The sequence below is a fragment of the Apus apus genome, chromosome 1 (assembly GCF_020740795.1).
Source record: "Apus apus isolate bApuApu2 chromosome 1, bApuApu2.pri.cur, whole genome shotgun sequence".
Lineage (NCBI taxonomy): Eukaryota > Metazoa > Chordata > Aves > Apodiformes > Apodidae > Apus > Apus apus.
In genome coordinates this window covers 65,695,632-65,715,829 of record NC_067282.1, presented here as the reverse complement: position 1 = coordinate 65,715,829, position 20,198 = coordinate 65,695,632, and the positions used below count along the sequence as shown (strand labels likewise).

The 20,198-nt window shown below is 40.5% G+C and overlaps 1 protein-coding gene across 4 annotated transcripts in view; it reads right to left on the bottom strand.

The window, feature by feature from the left end:
• Nucleotides 1–1,236: 1,236 nt before the first annotated feature.
• LONRF2 (LON peptidase N-terminal domain and ring finger 2) overlaps nt 1,237–20,198 on the bottom strand; it is a 35,601-nt gene continuing 16,639 nt past the window's right edge. Inside the window, exons 2-13 of one of the 4 annotated variants that reach the window (XM_051626529.1) lie at nt 20,010–20,128; nt 16,785–16,907; nt 15,589–15,750; nt 14,888–15,113; nt 12,754–12,850; nt 12,321–12,435; nt 11,512–11,633; nt 10,549–10,707; nt 7,590–7,752; nt 5,519–5,668; nt 5,348–5,389; nt 1,237–5,152 (exon numbers count right to left, since the gene is read on the bottom strand). In XM_051626529.1, the coding sequence (XP_051482489.1) occupies nt 4,994–5,152; nt 5,348–5,389; nt 5,519–5,668; nt 7,590–7,752; nt 10,549–10,707; nt 11,512–11,633; nt 12,321–12,435; nt 12,754–12,850; nt 14,888–15,113; nt 15,589–15,750; nt 16,785–16,907; nt 20,010–20,128 (1,637 nt within the window). In that variant the 3' untranslated portion in view covers nt 1,237–4,993. Of the gene's footprint in view, nt 5,153–5,347; nt 5,390–5,518; nt 5,669–7,589; nt 7,753–10,548; nt 10,708–11,511; nt 11,634–12,320; nt 12,436–12,753; nt 12,851–14,887; nt 15,114–15,588; nt 15,751–16,784; nt 16,908–20,009; nt 20,129–20,198 lie in introns of those variants that run through there. The other 3 variants (XM_051626536.1, XR_007890203.1, XR_007890204.1) reach the window with 3 other exon arrangements.

Genomic DNA, 20,198 nt, shown 5'->3' with positions numbered 1-20,198 from the left:
CGCCCTAGGAACGGCATCACTCTTAAGGCTCAGGGAAAAGTGCACAATTTGATATGCTGCCCTTCTGGGACTCAGCATCTCCTAGTGGAGGATATGAAGGGTCAGAAAACAAACTCTTGAGCTGCACAAGGATCTCGATTTTAAAAAGGAAACCTAGATCTTTCCCCACCTCTTTCCTTTGGTGAAAGGAGTGATGTTTCAAGAACACTGTTGTCTAGTGTATCAAAACAGGTCAAGCAGGATTTACACACATACTTCAACACACACTTGCAACTTCTTTTAAAAGAGCAGCCGTATAACTGATGTTTGTTTGTTCATTCACTGAATACAAGCACAAAGGCCAAAGTCAATCCAACACCAATAGAAAAAAAAAAAAGGGTAATATTTACAAAAATGCCTTCAGAGTGGTTTTGCTTAGCTGGCAGAGAGATATAGCCAAGGGATGGGATATGCTCTCCACAATTTGGCTTGGCTTTGCCCTCTCACAACTGCATTTTCCTGCTGCTGCGGCAGCCTGGCTACTGTCCCACCACCTCCCACCCTGGTGCCAGCTGTGCCCAGTGCCTCGGTGTGGAACACTGCCTCCTCCTCACAGAACCCTGAAGGTATTTTATTTCACTGTGCTTAGTCAATAAAGCATTTTATGTTCTTAACTGCAACTGCATTTTTTCCGTTTATTCTGTGGGGCCAGTGGGGTCACACTTGGGGCTAAAACCCACTCAACTCAAGCAGCTATAAGAGGAAAAGCCCACTGCGTGATCCCCTCCCATTTTTGTTGCATCCCACTTCAGGGGAGTTAAGGGTTTGTCTCCCCTGTCCCACCTCTGCTGAGGGCTCCTTACCTCACCCCCCCAACTTTGGAGACATCCAGCTCCCCTTCAAATCAACCCATTGCATTCACACCCAGCATTGCAGGCAGCCCCAAGTACTCAGCAAGACTCACCGTGCCACATTCTCTACAGCCTCCCTCACTTCTCCTGCACTGGGAGTAAAGCCCTGGCCATGAAACTTAGAAGCCCAACATCTAGCCACTGCTTCTGGGATGCCATTTGCTTCTTAAAACCTCATTAGGCCAATTCTCATCCCCCAGGCTCCCGTTGGGAAAATCAAACCCTCATCCCTCTCCTAAGAGCAGCACATCAGCGGCTTCCTTCTCTTCAGTCTTTATGTACTGCAGCTCTACTCTAGCTCTTAAATCATCATGGAGCAATAAAGCTTTCTCATAAAGTCACACTCTTATAAATTCAATCTGTTTTATTCCAAATATCACATAAATTAAATACATTTCCCATGAATATTGCAAATATACATGAAATGAACATTGCAATTTTTAAAAAAAGTTTTGGCTTTGCTTATGCAACAAGAGGTGCCAAATGTGGTTAGAACATGAACTCCTGTATTTACTAGATACAAAAAGGTGCAGATTAATAATTTATATTTATACATATGTACACACTCCATTTTATAACTAGCTTTAAAACAGTAAAAAATGGTTTCAAGTTTATCTACATTAAACATACTCGTTTAAATCTGGTCAGAAGCCCCAGATAAGAGTTGATACAATCATTTCACAACTGCAAAATTAAGGCGCTACCAAAATACCAGTTCCACTAGTGTAAAATGTATTAGGAATAGAGAGTGTACAGCTTTCTATTTAACAATTTAAAAGTGGACTGGAGAACAAGGAAAAAGGAGCAGTAAGAAACATGACAAGATCTACAGGTTAGAAGTACAAAGAGATCTTGATGACTATCAAATGAACATATTAAAATACAGTAGATAAAAGGCCTCAGTGGCAAACAATTAGTATGCTTCTGAAAGACAAAAAAAGGTTAAAATATATATATATATAATTTTGCAGCTTGAAGCTTTACAGGTGAACAACAGGTGTAGAGGTAGAGGGATTTTTTTTTTTTTTTGGCCTCTTTACGATGTATAAAGAAGGGCCACATTCACCACAGTGAAAAGACTCATCATATATCCCAGCATCCTTGCTTGGGCAGCAAGAAAGAAAAGTGTAATGAGCTAGAAAGGCAACAAATCCTGTCTATCTCTTCCAGGAGCTCAGCTCCAATGCTTCCACATGTACCCTGGTGACAAGTTACACCTAAACACAGATCAGCCGTAACATGGACATTTCCTCTAGAGAGAAATGAGATAGCTAGATTTTCCCATGAGGTACTACTGGATGCTGTAGAGATTATATGGCAGAGATAATTTGGTAACAATGAAATTGGTACTTTCCCTTGGAGTGCAAGTACCACAGGGCAGTGGTGATCTATCTATTTATTTATTAAAGCTTTGCTATTTGATCAGCATTCAATGTTTTGGAAGAAATGTCAACTTTGGGCTGCTAATATGATTATTTGCATCCATACACAGACAATTCCTTTGTTGTTATCATTTATCCAAAACATCAGTCACTGAAATATTCACAAACTGCTTTAAATCTCGACTAAAAAAAAATCCCTCTACAGTTCAGCTTTCTCTTTGATAACTATAATCCCATTAATTATGAAGGTCTTCATGAACACAGTAATGTCATTTTCCATGTAAAATGTGTCTTTACACATTACAGAACAGCAGTAAACAACCTCTCTTGTTACATAGGGTTTCCTCTCAGAAGTACCTCAAAAGTAGATACCTTGAAAAATCACTCTTGCAAAGAAGAATATTCACATTAGTTACTGAGGCAAAGCCAAGAAGACACTAACTAGCACCTTTTTATTTTTTTTTTTCCTTAAACGCACTCCTAAATATAAAACTAAGCACATGTAAGATCAGGGACCAGTAATATACAAATGCCATCAGCATCCCCTTGCAGCTAAACTACTAACACTCAAAACTAGGCCAGACGCACAAAGGAGCAAGATGAGTGAGTCTGTAAGACACACAGAGCATGAGAAAGGGATGGGAAGAACAGGAAGCTGAACAGAAAGGATTGCAAGATCACACACAGTCCATCTTCTGGTCTGAGAATAAGTTGGCGAAACCACCCTTCAGTAGCTCAGCTGACAGTGGGCTGAAGACCTACTGACTTCTGACATTTCCTCCCCCACATACAGAGCAATTCCATTATCCTTCAGTGACTTACTCTTCATCATCTTCAAATCCTGGAGGAAATGCATTTAACTTGAATTTTGAGTATTTTGGTGATGGTAGCAGAACTTGCAGAAGGCTACTGTAGAGGTTATGACATCATTGGTTGTAAGTTATGCACTTCACAATTCAGAGAATATACTTACAAAGTATTTAAATAGAAAAGGCGTGTTCAAGGTAGAGGCAGTTACAGTACATTCAGGGTATGTTACAGAACCATTTGTGGTAGCCATTTGCTGAAAGGAAAAAAAACCTCTGTATTTTTGTTTCCCAGACCACACAGGTTATATCTACAATACCCAAAGAGAGAAAGTAATATATCTCAATCACTGCATTTTGACGCAGTCTTCTTCCAGAATTCATGTGCAAATTGGAAAAAAAAGAAGCTTAAATACATCTTCATTGACAAATAAGGACAAAAGAACTAAAAAAGAAACCAGGCACTTTGACCATTTAGGTAAACAGCCATTTCTTCTTACCAGACTTCTGCACATGAACAAGTCTTCCCATTGGTCTTGCTATGCTTGCAGCACATGGAGATTCAAGTCAACTTTTTTTTTCCTGTTGGTAGTATCAGTTACACTTACAGGAAACTATGCCAATTGTATTGGTAACACTGTTGGTTTTTTCATTGGCAGTTGAGCAAATGTTGATCATTTGACTGACAAGCAATCAAAGTTAGACAGCTATCAAAGTTAGATATTAACAAAACAATACATACAAAAATAATCAAAGTGACAAATGAAGGTTAACACCTGACTTAAGATTGCATTGAGACTTGCTTTTATAGGTTCGGTTCATGCCTCCTTTCACGGTGTTATTGTGAACTGATTTCCATCACATACAGCAACTGGTACTAAACTACAATACTTTCGGTTTGAAACATGTTCAGTAGAGATCACTCCAACATAACAGCAGGTTGGCATGACATTGCAGGCAAGAGGGAGGTGGAAACCACTCTGCATTTCATCCTTGCCAGTGCCACATGCAGAACAGGCATTCAGAGCAAACTGCAGCGTGCCTCCCTCGTACTTGGAGTGAAATCATTATTTCACAGCAGAGTTCATCATACTTAAAGGAGACGGTTTGATTTGGATTTAGTGATAAGACCAGCTAGGATTACTTTGATTTTTCTTTTCAAACAAACCAAAGTACACCTTTCTAAACATTTTGTACATACTCGATCCACTATGCCACATAGATCACAACACAAGGGATTACCTAAAGCTACTCAATAGTTTACTTCTTCAGTAGCTATTATTCTTTCAGATAAACATCCTCAGATATCTTGACCACAAACGGGTTCATGTTATTTTTCCTCACAGACTACTATTTGCTGAAAAGAGAAAGATGTAGGCATATGGCAGACTGCCTACTGATTCACTAACAGAGCGTACTGCTGGTTATAGCCTTCATGCATACTTCTGCCAGGCAGCATGACTCCTCTTCTGTTCCCTACCTTCAAGAAAGTCTAGGAAACACCTCTTCAATCCACCGTCCAGTTTCCTCTTCCTACGAAGTGGAAATCCAGATCACATGCAGGCCAATGGTGCTACTCTAGTACTTAACTCTCTTGCAGGCTAGAAACATCAATTCTATTGTAGTACTTTGAAGCAATTATCCACGTCTATCAGCTATGCTCTGAACTGTAGCACAGCTTTGTAGAGGCTCAGATTTCACCAGGACAACAGGAGAGAGTGCAATGTTTGGTGAATACCCAGGATAACAAACCGATGCAATCAATGGATGCTGGACACAGTCAGAAAGGGCTGTTCCTTTTTGAAGGAATCTTTTTTTAAAAAATAATAAAAAAATCAACCCATCCCCCTTTGCCCTCCCCCAAAACAACCCATGGTGAGATGTTTTTGGTGCCCACTCACAACTGAAGTCCATGTTATCTGGGTCTTTTGCGAGTCACAAATATCAATACACGTCTGATGGCGATAAGACGATCTTTAAGGGAGGTCATAGCCAATATAGCCAGCTGAGCTCTGTTTTCCAGAGGCAACACTGCCAAGAGCCACCAGTACCAGGCAGGACCACTGGGATTGCTCTGCAAAAGGATGGAAAGACACGCAATCATTTATTCACCAGCACTGCCCCATGAAGAACACCATCCTCCTTCCCACCTTCTAGTTGCTAAGAAAGTCACCACAAAACAGCTTAAGCAGCAACTAAACACTTAATTTCAGGTGCCCTCCTTGTCTATATGCACCATTAAGACTCATCTTTTCAGTTATCAACTTACATTGATATACTGTTTTCCACTGATTGTTTTCCATGCTTCACACTAATAGACCAAAATTGGATAAATAAGAAGAGTTTAGAATGTACAAAACCACAGCAAAAACCTGTCAGAAAAGTCTTATGTAAAAATTAAGTATAGAATAAGGATGCATAAGGAGGAAGGTTTTATTACCTGTGGTTCTGGCTCTTTTCCTGGCATGGACCCAAAATGATTAAGAATTTGCATTTTCATATTGTCTTTAAGAGATGTAAACCAGGCAACGGCTTGATCATAAACTGAGTCATGAAGGCGGACAAGTTCTTCATATTCCGGTCCTTCAACCTGATCATTAAAAGAAGGGAGATAGAACAGAAGAGGTTTGATATCATGGAGTCCATATGCTTCCCCAGAAGCAAGCGAAGCAAAATAATGCAGTGACTACAGTTCTTCAACTGTCTTTATCTAAGCAACCTGTACCCAAGTCTCAGATTTCAAACCTGTGATGCTGGAGTCTTTTTACCCTACCCTAGGCGTTCTGAAGTGACATTTCTTGGAGCAATTACTGCCTTTTTAATATCCTGGCACAACAGAAGAATCTGCTTTCTAATGCCAGGACATCATATTAATAATCTCAAACCCACTTTGACTCCCTGTCACAAAAGGGCCTCTGAATATTCATCTATCACCTGGCAAAACAAAAGAAACACTACTGCCACCAAGCACAGAGACAGGGCTCCTACAGCACTTAGGGATCTGCAGGATTTTGTAGAAGTGTTATTCAAGGCCATGGTAGGACAGCCAAGGAGGAGGAGGAGGGCAGACACCTGAGGAGGCAGGAAGCAGGGTAAGTGGATGCTTTCCCAATACCAGGCGTAAAAAAAGACCCTCGCTGAGGCTGAGTGCATTAGTTGCACAGGCCTATTAACCATTAAGGAAAAGAAAAAAAAGCGCAAGCAAAAACCAGTACAAATTGGGATCTGGTTTGTTTGAGTTTTTGGTCTGGGGTTGTTTGTTTTTTTATCTTTACTGTAATCTATGCACATCAATGGTGTGATTCACCTGTGCTAGTCAGGCGCACATCCAAGCTAGCTGCCCTGCATGCCCTTCACAGTCAAGGAGAAACAGCTCTAGAGGGCAACTGATCTTAAAGCAGCTATCTTAGAGCAGATAAGATAGGCAGCTTTGGACTAAGATTTCTCACCATCAGATATAACATGAACATAGGGTGCTGAACACAGACATCAGCCTCAAGTGAGAAAGGGTAAATCTCACTCTAATTAAGAAGAGGTGGGTTCTGTGGCATCATCTACAAACAATGGCTGGACACCTGTGTTCCACCACCCTTCACTGTGGATTTAGACACAGCAGAACCCTCACTCAGAGCAAACTACCCACTCCAAACTTATGCAGGGGGAGGCATCTCCATGCAATTGGCCTTTCCTGCCCTGGAGAACAACTGCATCATCCTGCACAGGTTAGAAAAGCCCTATTAAGACTTCACAGACTTGCACTTCAACTATGAGTGTGTGAAGAGCTGTATGACCAAACTGGACTTCATCAACTGGCATGAGATTACTACTAAACTCAAGTTTTAAGAGGGACCAGGGGTTTATAGACATGCTGTGAAGATGATCCAGGAAGTCGTAATTAAGGATGGCCAAAAATCCACCCTATGGCTAATACCTCACTCGATGCAGGTTATACAAGAGGATTCATTTCTAAAAACTACTCCCCTCCTTTCATTTCTCTGCTTGTACAAGCACAGTAACTACACGTCACTAAGATCTCATTGCAAGAGTGGACTCCCACATTGGTTTGAGGATCTGTTCTGTAAACCAGGGCTGGGAGGTCATACGAAGTCTGCCAAGACTAGAATAGCTATTTTGCATTCAGTGAAAGAAAAGATTGGTCAGCTTTCTAGTAACAGGGACATGAGTTCTTAGAAGGGTTTAAAGTCCATACCAGTTTTAAAACATTACCCTGACCTCATCTACACATTATGACAGACCGCAGCACCTGAGTCTCAGAAGCTACTTTGAGATCCATGAAGGGAGTGCAACACTTCAAGCAGAGATAATTAAAGGGCAGAAAGGAAGCAAGGGAAGGAAGAAAAGTTTGTTGCAGGATTTTCAAAATAGAGCTTAGTATTTATAATGATACTGGTTTAAAAGTAATGCACAGCTAGCTTGAAATGCAACAAGGAAAGGCTATTTAAGTGAATCCAGCAATAAATGGGTATTAATAACTTTGCACCATAGATCACCTTTTTATCTTCAAGATACTCGATGTTTGCTGTGTTATATCCATCTCGCTGGCCATGGCTTAAGACCCTAAAACGACGGACACCAACTGTATCAACAACTGAGCGCCCATCAGGAAAAAACTTTACGTCCCTGATCTCTAATATACAGCCATGATCTGCAAATCTGAAATGACAGAAGGGTATAAAAGTGGAAGTCATCAATAAGTGTTTATACACATCAGGACAAATACTGGGCCTAATTCACCACTTTATTTGAAAGAGGATCTTGCTTTGGCGATAATACATTTCTGCTTATTCACATAAGTCACCCAACCACCACCCCTTCTGCTTTCCCTCAGAGGTCCAGGGCAGCAGCATTTTCAGAGTGTAAATACTGAGGGGCTGGAGGGGGTAAAGGGGAAGAGTAGGGAAGGGATGGGAAACTAAACGGAGTATGTTTCATGCTGGTGGCAAATTCACCTCATTTGCAAAGAAAACAAGATGGGTAAAGATAACATAAGGAAGTCCAGAAACTCAGAAACAAAAGCAGGGCTGGGAAAGCTATCCCCCTGCTCTGAGGTGCAAGCAGAGGATTACATGTTTAGAAATAAAAAGCTTATATATAAGCAAGATTTTTCTTGCACTTTCATCTTTTAAATTAAAAAACAAAAACACACTCCAAAATACACTCTTTGCAAAATAACATTTGTATCTGCTATATTGAAAGTAGGCACAGGGTTTAATCATGTCCTCAAAACAGGCACGCAATGAATTCTTACTTTAAATTAGGCTTACTTAAACTACATTTGTGCAGTACTGAGTTCACTAAAGAGGCTGACTGCACAATGACTCTCCACCACAGTACATTGATCTTCTAGCACTTCCAGATCTGTACCTCAGCCTCCAGCTAAGCAGAAGGCACTGTGTCTAGTCTCATCTCAAGGTATCAAATCCCTGTGGGGTCTGATAAATGTTTCATCAGGTAAATGCTTGTTTTACCAGGGCTTGGTCACTTCTTAACATTGGAGTGATGAAGAAACAACAACACTGAGGGGAAATGACTCCTGTTTCTACTCTACCATAGATTATGGGCTTGGGAGGGGAAAATAAGCTGACTGCTGTGAACAAGTCATCTCCCAGCTATTGTACAAAACAAACTGAGGAACAGCAAGAGGAGTACAGCTGCATACAACTAAGCCCTGATGCTCTATAATTTGTATTGCAAGTTTATTTTAACAATATTGGACTAAACACTCCTTAAATAGCTATTTAACATTTTTTTTAAAATTAAGGATTTTAGGGACATTCATGCCAAGTTTAGAAATTAAAGAATTTTGCAATTTTTTGAGAAGTTACTTTTGCATAGAAATTTACTTTAATCAAGTCTTTAATCAAAAGAGAGACAAGAAAGCACCTGGAAATTAGTATAAAGTATCCTTATACTTTGAAAGTTTACAAACTTTCTCCCAGCTTTAATTGAAAATGGATAAGTAAAACAGAGGAAGGTAATGAACTGAACATGTCTTGTCACTGTGTTTTTCAAAGGAGGTATGCAACCCAGTCTTCCATATCCATGTAGATGAGGCAAAACAAGTTTCCCTACTTTTTCTATTCCCAGTTGATTTTGCAATTTCGAAGAAACAAAAGAATGTCTTTATTTGGGTAAGAAGCTACAACAGCCTGACAGGTGTCTACAGATGAAGGCCTCCTGAGCTACACTGCTTGACTTAAGCAAAAGTTACCACACTTTAAATGTTTAATTATTTCAGTAACTCTAAAAAACAGGACATAAAAATCTATCCGTATTGGCTGCATTTTAAAATACCCTTTATGACACTACCTAATAAATCAATTACTGTGATTTTGGGATTGTAACCCCTTAGCCCTCTTTATTAGACCTCACTCCAAATACATTTGGCTCTTCCACAAGCCATTACAGACATAAGGGGAGTTATCATTGATGTCCTGGGGTCATTTTTTCCTCACTCTTACAGTAGGCCAGAGCCTACTGGAAGCTGTAGCATCTCCTTTATTCTTACTGCCACCTTACTATCCAGTCTGGGAGAAAAAAAGACCCTGAACTGGACAGGGAAAGGCTGCCAAGCACTAGGATAACTGCCGTCCTCTCAGCTCCAGTAATGATGACCTACAGAAATGCTGCTACTGAGGATGGTTATCTAATGTGATATTAAGAATTCCCATGTTAGTCATCCATTTGACAGTCTGCATCACACCAATTTATCTTCTGAACTCAGCAACTATCTATTACATCTCTCAAGGTAGACCTCTCTTAAGGCCACCTCATTTTTTTTCCATGAGCATCTTCTTATCCCCTTCACCCAAAAATCTATTACCTATAAAGGATTTAAAAACCTGAAGGTTTTCATCTAATTATTAGTACTTAGTCACTGCATAGGGAGCTCAAAACATGCCACAAAAATCAATTAAAGGTAAGATCATATAGAAAGGTAATGTAACCCACTTACTGCAGATAGTTCAGACTTTGCAACACAGCAGTAAAGCCAACCATCAAAATTTAATGTTCAGCAGCAGAACAGGCTTTTCGGCCAAAGGTATAATTTGCCTCATTCAAATGATACCACCTATGCAGTCTGGAATGTATTTCTCTTTTTCTCGTTTAATTTTTTTTAAAACTGAGCAGAGGAACAACTTCATCCAGATAGTCAGCTTTTGCTAGAACAAACAGGCTAGAAAGCTTTCCAACCACAGATGATTAGGTGCTATTTTTAGAGCCTGTAGTAGCAGGATGAGTTGTATTCTTGCTATCCATCCAACCAGGGAGCAACAAGAATTACATCTCTGTGTCAAAAGGAATGTTTAACTTACAAAACTAAAAAGCCAGACACTTCAGTATTGGTTCATACAGGACTGGAAAGAACCACAGTGGTTTGGAAAAACAAGTATACTGTACTCCAGTAGCATCACAACAGCCTCTGCAACAACAGGACATTCTCCTTACCCTTTTAATTCATCAGCTAAGCACATGCCAAACTGCTTGGTACCAGTTTCCATGCACCTTCTTATCATCAGACGATAACGAGGTTCAAAGACATGGAGTGGGCAAGGGATGGTAGGGAAGGCCATGGTACATACGAAGATGGGAACATCTTTATTCAAACTGCAAGATAATTTTTTAAAGAAAAAAAAAAGTTCAGCTTTATTTCTGGATACTGCTATACTCAGCATAAAACCTTAATATGACAGTGAGCCCAGTGGTTTCTTTATACTCATTCTTTGTAAACATGTATCTGGTCAAAGTTTGTCATTTTTACAAGACAAACATATCTCAGGATTCTCACTCTTAGTACATTAAAAAACAAACCCTCTAATCTACTTTCATAGAGGAAAAGTCAGTCAATAATAGCCAATCTCCCTAATGTTATGTGTATCAATACTTAAATACAATTAGCAAGATTTTTGTGACAACTTGACAGTAAAATAGTATCCAAGAACTAACCACATCAAAGCAAAGCAGTAGGGAACACAATAAAGCCTTTTAATTTTGAAGAAACCAAACAAACCTCATACTATTTTTTAGGCTTAATTTTGTTTTTTCTTTTTTGTTGAGTTGTAGAGCAAGATCCACAAGTCACTGACTACACTGAATCCTTGAACTTTTCCTGACCCACTTGTAATTGAAATTCTACTCTGAGAAAACCCCAATTATAACTTTTAAAGCAATTACATTGTTTCAGAGAAGAAAGCAATTATCTTTATTTTAAGAATACTGTTGTGCCTCACTACCACACAAGCATATCGTTTCTCATTTATCTGAACAAATATTGAAAATACAAAGCATCTTGCAGGTTAAATTAGAAATTCATTCATTCTAAACATTTTCATAAGCAAATTAAGCTTCTTCAGTACTTTAGATTTAAAATATATTTTTATAGCAGCTGTCAGTAGTAAGATGAGAACCTACTTTGACAATTCCTTCATTTCTTCCTCATAAACTTTCTTCCTTTCAGATAATTCCTCTGGCAAGTAACGGACTATCAGTTCTTCTGTAAGGACAGTCTTCTTGTAAGTTCTGCTTGCCAGGAACTGCAAGGAAGAGTTAAATCCTAAGTCTGATAATGAGAAGTCAAGTAGTATCTCTTCCTCCCAGCCCATCCCCTTCCCTAAGACCAAAGAGCACATTAATTTAAGACTGCACTGATCCCTCCTCCTTTCCAGCCTTCAGAAATAAAAACTTCCACTCTATGATATGAGGTTCACTCCAGTACCCATTTAACCATAACCCATTCCCTTTTTTTGGCAGAAGTTTTACTACCACCAACAAAAGGCAGCTCCTCCTAGCTTTTGCAGAAGATACATGCACTATTTTCCTCTAGAGCTGCCAGGTTACTGCTCCCCAGAAAATAGTCCATGTATGAGACATGTTATGTCTGCTCGAGCAGAAGTACTGACAGAGGAGTGACCATTCCTCGTTCACTACAGGTAGAGATACAGGCAAAAGAGGTGTGAAGAACAGGGTTATAGTTGGGACTCCCCAGGCACAAGCCTGATGTGACAATGAAAGCCTTTATTCCTTTAAGCAAAAGACTCACTTGTTTTCCAAGGAATGACAAAATATATTCTGGAGCAAATGAGGTCTGTGCACAGCCTGATGCTATGGGTACTATTATTGTTTTTCTGGTCTGCCAGTAGAGCACAGAAAACCCCATATATGTGCTTTCAGAAGAACACAGCTTTGTATTTTTTTGTTAATTAGGGCAAGGACACACTTACTTCTGACAGCTTCTCTTTGCAGAGTGGGCAATGCGGATTATGGTCAAGGCAACGCTCAAGGCATTTGAGGCAAAAGGTGTGTCCACAGGGAGTGGTAACAGGTTCATAGAACAACCTGAACATGAAAACATGGAACAGAAAAGCTAAGCTTCCAACATAAATAATGCAGATTCTAAACTGCGGAAAGGAGCAACTAGATCCAGCCAGTTCTTTCTTTCCTAGTTTTGCATAAATCACAGATGACAGCTTTATCTAAGGATATTAAAAAGGTTTTCATTTTTAGTAGTGGCAAACAATGAACAAAACCATGCAGAAAGGAACAGAGTAGTTGTTCAGACATTTTCTGGAAGTTTTCCCTTATGACACCATGAAAACTGTTTTTCAGAAGCTAGAAAGGCTTTATGATCTTAAAACCAGGCCAGTGCTGTCATACCTCATGCAGAGGGAACACTCGAAGTCCGATGCATCCACCAGAGTTGTTGGTACCTCTCCTGAAGTGAGGACTGTGTTTTCAGGTATAACATCTGCATCTAAGAATAGTCAAGATGGTGATTACAGTAAATATTTAAGTAATACTGCAGTTTCAGATGCTGTTTAGGTTGTTTTTCCATAAAGATCCTAATTTCTCTCTTTACTCTTTTGAAGTTTCGTTCCAAATAAACATGTTTTCCTTTCAAGTTTTAGACTTTCTGGCAGAAAAGTCTTTTAGAGGGCAGAGGATTATATCTATGGCCAGAGAACACACTTTGGAGTTGAATACTCATGCTTTGCTTTTCCAAAAATGGTTAGTTTTGTGTTGTTTTTTTTAAAAGTCTAGTTTTTTTAAATACTCTGCTATTGCTTTTCCCACCACCATCACCACTCCACTCCCACATCAGCCAGGCCAGATGTTTTAAAGTACATTAAGTCCAGAATTTAATTTGTTTACACACAGTCAAACTATTTCATCAGTGTTTATTATAGATGTCTCAGCAGGGGTAATTTTTTCTTACAAGTATTAAAAAAATCTTATTCTCTTCTGGACGAGTTTGCTGTGGAAATTCCATGTTTCAGACAGCTTAAAGTTTAAGAACTACTGGGGTTGCATTAGCTAATGCTGATTTCACTAGCTCAGCACTCTGCAAACAGGGAGACAAAACAGCTAATTTAAAATTCTGCCTAGTTTTTGGGAACTGGTACATAGCCCCGCAGTTATCATGCTTAAAGGGTATAGGCTTCAAACTTCACAGCAGCAGCATTTAAACCCAAGAGCTATCAGTTCGAGCTTGTTATGACATTAACACAAGCAGATTCTGTGACTTCTTTTACAATCTGCATCTCTTGCTCGTGAGAGTTGCAAGACAGCCATGAATGCTGCCTCCACATCCTTTCTATTTACCTAATTAATTCTTGACTGTTAAAAACAAAGTCTCAGCCTTTTCTATTAAAACACTAAAACGTTTTGTTAAAGGACAACTTATGCTCAGCATCTGGTTTATCTCGAACACAGACGGGACACAGGAGAGGGCACTGGTGGTGTGTGGCCTACTAAGAAAAAGTGTTATCTTTAATCTGCATCTCTCACATGTTAGCATTTAGTAATAGCAAAAGCTTAACTGCATTCATTTGGCAAATAGCAACATAGCATTGGGATCTAGCACAGACCAGAAATTAAGGGTTACAGGTAAAACACGCTCTCTGGCCTTCGCTGTGAAGATACAGGCAGGTCAGATTTCACAATCTATTTACTGAGTCTGCAGTCACAGACAAGCACAGGGTTTTTCCCTGCACAGCAACATGATCAGAAACTGGCCATGCACTGATCATCTGCAGAGGTGGCAGAAAGACAACAGCACTTGAAGACTTATTACTTCAAGGCCAAAGTCAGATTCGTCAAGGAGGTCTCAGGTTTGTTGTTTTGTTTGTTGGTTTTTTTTCCTTTAAGGGAAAAAATGCACACTAATAAAGCACCATCATAAAAGGCCCTTTTAACTAATTATTTTTCTATTCAGTGCAATATATTGCTTTCAGTGCTTTTATCCCAGGGTACTAAAACCACTTTGGAGTCTTTGTTAGAAGCTTGAGAAGCATACCAATTATTAGCACAGCTATCAAGAGACAGAAAACCAGGGTGGCTTATTACCCTTCAAAAGGCTTCTTTGTTTGCTTGGAAAATTTCATGTAAAGTTGCATGTGACTGTTTCTGATGCCAGTTAAAGATTACTTAGTTTCCAGGCTTACTGCATCATTCCTTCATATAGAAAGACAATGAAGTCCAGCTAGAGCTCTGAAATCCAGAAAATGGAAATGGCACCAGCAACACAAGACTACACTGTTTGTGGATTACACATTGGAAATGGCCCATTTGAGAAAGAAAAAAAATAGCATTCATTGAATGAACTGAAACCACTCTGAAATAAGGTAAACAATCTGTTAGAGCAGAAACAGACACATCAGACAACATAATATTATTTGAATCCCTGTAGGGAAGGTTTCATGGACACCAATAAAAAGGGAGGAGGAAAAAAGTATTTTAATATTTTTAAGTATTTGCAAAAGAAATCTCCTTTCTAAGCCACAACACAAACCTTTTTTAGGAATCTTATTGGGGACATCCAAGCTTTGTAAATCCCTCATATCACTGGACAGCTTTCTTTTTAAGCCAGCCCCAGGTAAACTGGAGAGAATAGCTCCCAAAGACTTCTTGTTATCTTCAAAATAGAGATCCAGAACATGATGGGAAACGGAAGAATCAGTGCTTCTAAATACATCAGATTCTTGGGACGGGGTTTTTGTTAACCTGAACACAGTATCCTAAAAAAGTTAAGAACAGTTATATACAGCATGAGACAACTTTGCTTTGTTTGTTGTTTGCTTTTTTTTTCCTGTTAGGTGTATACAACAGTAATAGACCAATGAGCTTAGCACAAGAGAAAGGTCCATATCAAAGAAGGCCACTCTCCAGTTACATGAAATAAGGCCACTTCTCTCCCTGCAGCTCCCATGTCTAGAAGTTATGCTCCTGTCATACTATAATCCTGAATGGAAAAAACCGCCCACAAATACAATTGACCCCCACATGAAGGCACCACATTATTTTCTGAAGAAAAAACTTAATTCTCTTATTTTTCTGAGGAAGTACATCCCAACAAGAGATCCAAAAGCAATGGAGAAAACAGGCTTACCATGAAAGCATATGCCTACATGAGTGCAGACAAAGACAAAGACAATGTCACACAGATCAGACAGATCCTGGTGTTATTTTTATGTTGAATGCTTTTTACTTTACCTTTGAGGACCCAGCAACAGAGCTATCTTCTGCAGTTGACTGTGTGTTTATGCTATTCAGAAATGCAGGTTTCAATCTTGTATGGGATGTTCGACTAGAGAAAGGTGCTGTTAGACTATCATGCACATTTTCAAAGGCTGGGAAAAACATCTCGCACATTATCTAGGCAATTAGAGGGGGGGGAAAAAAGGAAAAAGAATAGTAATTATGAAACAGATACTTATGTTTATACAAATGCAGATACACAAACTTCACAGCTTCTGGGTGCCAAGAAACTTGCTAACAACCAGGACATCCTGCATTCCCCAATGCCCATAGGAAACCTGAACAGCAATCACCATCACAAGCACAACCACATCCTAAGGTGCTCTTCTGGTGTCCACCTCCCTCCCCAAAGGCCTCTGCTCCCTGGGAACGCCCAGAGCTGTTGCATCCTTCGCCTGCCCCACCTCTCTCCACTCTGACCCTCAGACCACTATCTCCAGAAGTCTTCAGAAGACGGTCTCCTATCCAATCCAGTTAACAGAGATGTGTTTCATCTCCCTTCATGCTCTGCATCCACCTTCTCTACCCTCAAGCAGATTTCACCCCTAGCTAAAAGCAGTGTATATCCTTTTCCCCTCCCACCACTCTCAACCAAGCACCTTGCTGAATCTCCACTTCTGCCTTTGTGGAAAAATCTGCCTTTGTGGACCATCAGGAAGAATGTGGCAGTGGTTGGTTAGCAGTAAGTGTCTCCATTATGGGAAGTTACATAAACCGCTAAGGAGACTGCAGGATTTTTGCAGGACAGGGCAGCATGCAGCTCCCCTTCTCAACCCTCTGCTACTTAAAAGTGGTTTTCCAATGGGCACTAAAATTAGGGGCCTTGAGCCTATGAAAACCAAGTGTACTCAAACCCAGCTGACATACTGTAATCTACAAACAGCAGCAGCCAGACCTACAGATTTGCAGTGGGATCCGCTGCACTTGTAAATATACAATTGTACATTGTGCATTTACAATCCCTTTGGTTGAGGCATCAACCAAACTCAAGAGGCATCTTGCACAGCATATAATTAATAAGGTTTACTGGAGAATCTACCAAATCAAATTAGCTTTTGGTTGTTTACCGTCACCTAAAATAACAGTAATTTTACTTGGTTGCAGGAGTAAGAGCAGCATGATGGCCAAGAAGGGGCTAGCAAATTTTCTACCTTTTGGGCTTCTTTCTTCATTGAGCTCCATTCAGGATTTAAGGCAACACAATAGAGAAACTCCTTCAATGCTTCCTCAGTCCTTTCCAATCCAGAAAGAGCTTTTGCTTTCACATAATGGCCCTGTTCACATAAAGAAAATGTACAAATCTAGAGATAACTTCTGAAGTGGCAGCAAGACACCAGCAAACAAACTTGGAAGTTCATGCCATTTTGCAGGCAAAAAGTAAGATGCTTTTTGGATAACAACCTATTTAATCCATATGACTGAAGGAAACTCAGTCCCTTTTGCTGAAGGAATATCCCCCAGAAACCCACTGTTGCATTACACTTGGCCAAAGCCAATGCTCCTTTCCTCAGGGAAGCCTGATGCAGAATTAGGACTATTTGCCTCCCCAGGGTCTGAGACTACTACATATCTCATGGGACTTGACAGCTTAGAAAACAGTTTCACATACCAGGACAACCTTAACCATCATGAAGTTATATGGAAAAGGAAGTGGCATGGGGCAGGCTTGAGGTGGCAGATGAGGGAGCAAAAGATGTTAGCTTCAGGACACTCACTTCTGCTGAGTGTCTTGCCAGGATAGAGGTTATTTCTCACCTATTTTACTAGGCTAGAGAAGACCAGCAAAATTATGAATTTAGGACAACTTACCAATGCTTAACCTGAAACCATTTAGCCCATCCTACCTCTCCCACATCCACAGCCAATAGGTACAGAAGTCAGCTTGCAGACAAATCCTGCTTTACTTGTTATTAGTAGCAAGTGATGAATGCCTCACCTCTGAATTTATCTGAATTTGCAGTTCAAAGCTGGCTATGGAAATAACTTCCTTAATGATGAAAAGAAAGTGTGCATTTAAACATCTGTCTCGCTCATCTAATAGAACTGTGCTCTGCATGTCCACCTCTGATCCATGTATCTCTAGGCTGCACTGAAAGTACATTTTCACTAGTCCATGAGACTAGTTAGAGGAGATAAACTTTTCTATTTTTCATAGAAATGCCAGAAGATCCATTATCACATAATCTTCCTGAGCAGGTATCTCCCTCACTCTCTGAACACAGCCCTTCAAGCTGAAGCATGTTATGACCTTTCTACTGCCAGGAAGAAGGAGGCTTATACCAAATGCCAGTAAAGGGCATGTTAATTCATGTATGTCATTTGGTGACCTGAACAAGAAGTCTCAGTAGACACCAGTCTCTAAAGGTGACATACATTTGTCTTTCCCCGAATGCAGTAGGAAGAGAGGTACTGTGAGGCCTGACCTTGACCTTCTTATCTTGACACTTGTACAGCCTCTGTAAAACATTTTTAGAGAGGTCCTGACATCACTGTCAAGATGACTCCATTACACTGGGGAGGATACAAGGCTGTTTGGCCTTGTCCTTTGAGGTCACCAGAACAACCTCTTTATCCAAGCTGCAAGGGAGGACTGAACTGGGCTGTCTACAGGCAAAATACCTAAACACCTAACACCAGAAAATAGGCCCAGGGACTAGAGGCACCTCCACTTTAAAGACTAATGCTACCACATTCCCTTTCATATTTTCAAATGACCTTGACAAGCACTGGATGAAGGGTAAGGTCCATGTAGGACCTTGTGCAACAGGCAGGATCCAGGCAGAAGGACATCTGTTTCTATTAACCCTGTAAAAGTAAAACTGAAAACTCTTCCCTGCCTCAGAAAGTCCAAGGACCTGCTTTTCACAGCAACTGAAACGACAACTTGTCTACTAGTCAAACAGCTGGTAGGTAAGTGCTTGCCACCTACAAGCTAATCCCCGAATGTGTTTAATTTTATGGTCTATTTTTTAATTTCTTTTTAACACAGCTTATGTTTGAACTAATCACTGCCACTGGATGAGATGCCACAAGATACAAAACAAAGCAGATGCCCAGAATTCCTGGAGAACATGGATTCTGGATCAGCACAGCTTATGTGGAAGTTCTCACACACATGGCAAAGCACATGCAAAATGCCTCTGTGACACTGCTTATTATGCCATAGTAACAATTTCATTTTCCATTAGCATTCTTCTGAGAGGTGATTAATGAAATCTTTACCCACCTACAACTGATACACACCACCTTTCCATGGATTCAAGGCAAACAGAGAAAACATTTCAAGAAAACATTTGAATGTAATTCATCTTTCTCCCTCTGCTAAGAAACCCAGCCAATGCCCCCTGAGATGGATTCCTGACTTGGTAAGAAACTATTCTAGATAGAAAGGCAAACTGGAGGCAGGGGGAATTGCCTTCAAATAAGAGATGTTTTAATTGGTGATAAGACAGATAGCCTTCAGAGACAAGTATCTAACTTGTCAGAAAACAGATATCGGAGACAGCATCTCTGTGCTCAGTCCATGCCTGCCCTTGCTGGAAACAGAGTTAGCTGCAGCCCCCCATGCTGAAGCAGGCAGCCAAGGGGTTCATACATCTCCTTACTCTTTGAAGGGAATCTAAGGTCTGCCTAAAATCCTTCCACAATTTCTCATTCTACTCTCTCTCCAGGGCTTCATCTGCTCAAACTTGCGCTGCAGTTTTGCTACTGATGGGCAAAAGACTTACTGGAGGGGCAATCCCAGGTGGGGCAAGCCATCAAACACCCAGTCTGCCTTCAGGCAGCTAGCGGTAACTGTGGGCACCATGTGCTGCTTCCATTTATTTCTCATAACGTCATTTCTGATGCTTGGTTCAGACTACTCACAGACAGTGTTCCTTGAAACACCTCCTGTCATTACAAAAAAATAAATCCCAACCCCTCTATGAATCACCATGACACAGGCAGGAATCAGAGATATGAACTCTTAGTTCTAAAGGGGAAGGAAATACTGAAATACAGTCTGGGATACTCCTCAGAAAGACATTCTGGCCAGCAGGTCAGCAAAGCCACCTGCCTGAGACACACCTTCTGGACACACAACCATGCAGATTCTGAAGCCATGCTATAGCACTCACCCTAACATACTGACAGGCACCAACACAAACAAAGCCACATCACCCCCTGCCCACCACTGAACTCCCACTGGCTGGAGTTATGCTAAGGACCTTCCAAGACTTGTCCTAGGAAGAAACTAGCCTTCAGTAGACACTCCCAGCCCTGTTAATGCCACTGCGTTACTCCAACAATGCCTTCAGCAGCACCGTCCCCGCTAGGGAGAAGTCTCCCGAACAAGCAGCTTTCATTTTGGTCTTCACAACATGCAAACATCGTACCGCAGGCCAGTGGGGCTTGTTTCGGCAGAGGACATCTGCATCGTGGAGAGCTTGCTGGTAGTTTTTCATTGACGTACAGAGCTCTGCTCGCTGCGCTATGAGTGAACACTTGCAAGAGGCTGGAAAACAAAAAAAGGTTACAAAGAGCTACGTTAAAATAAGTACTAGTACATGTTAGACACAGTAACG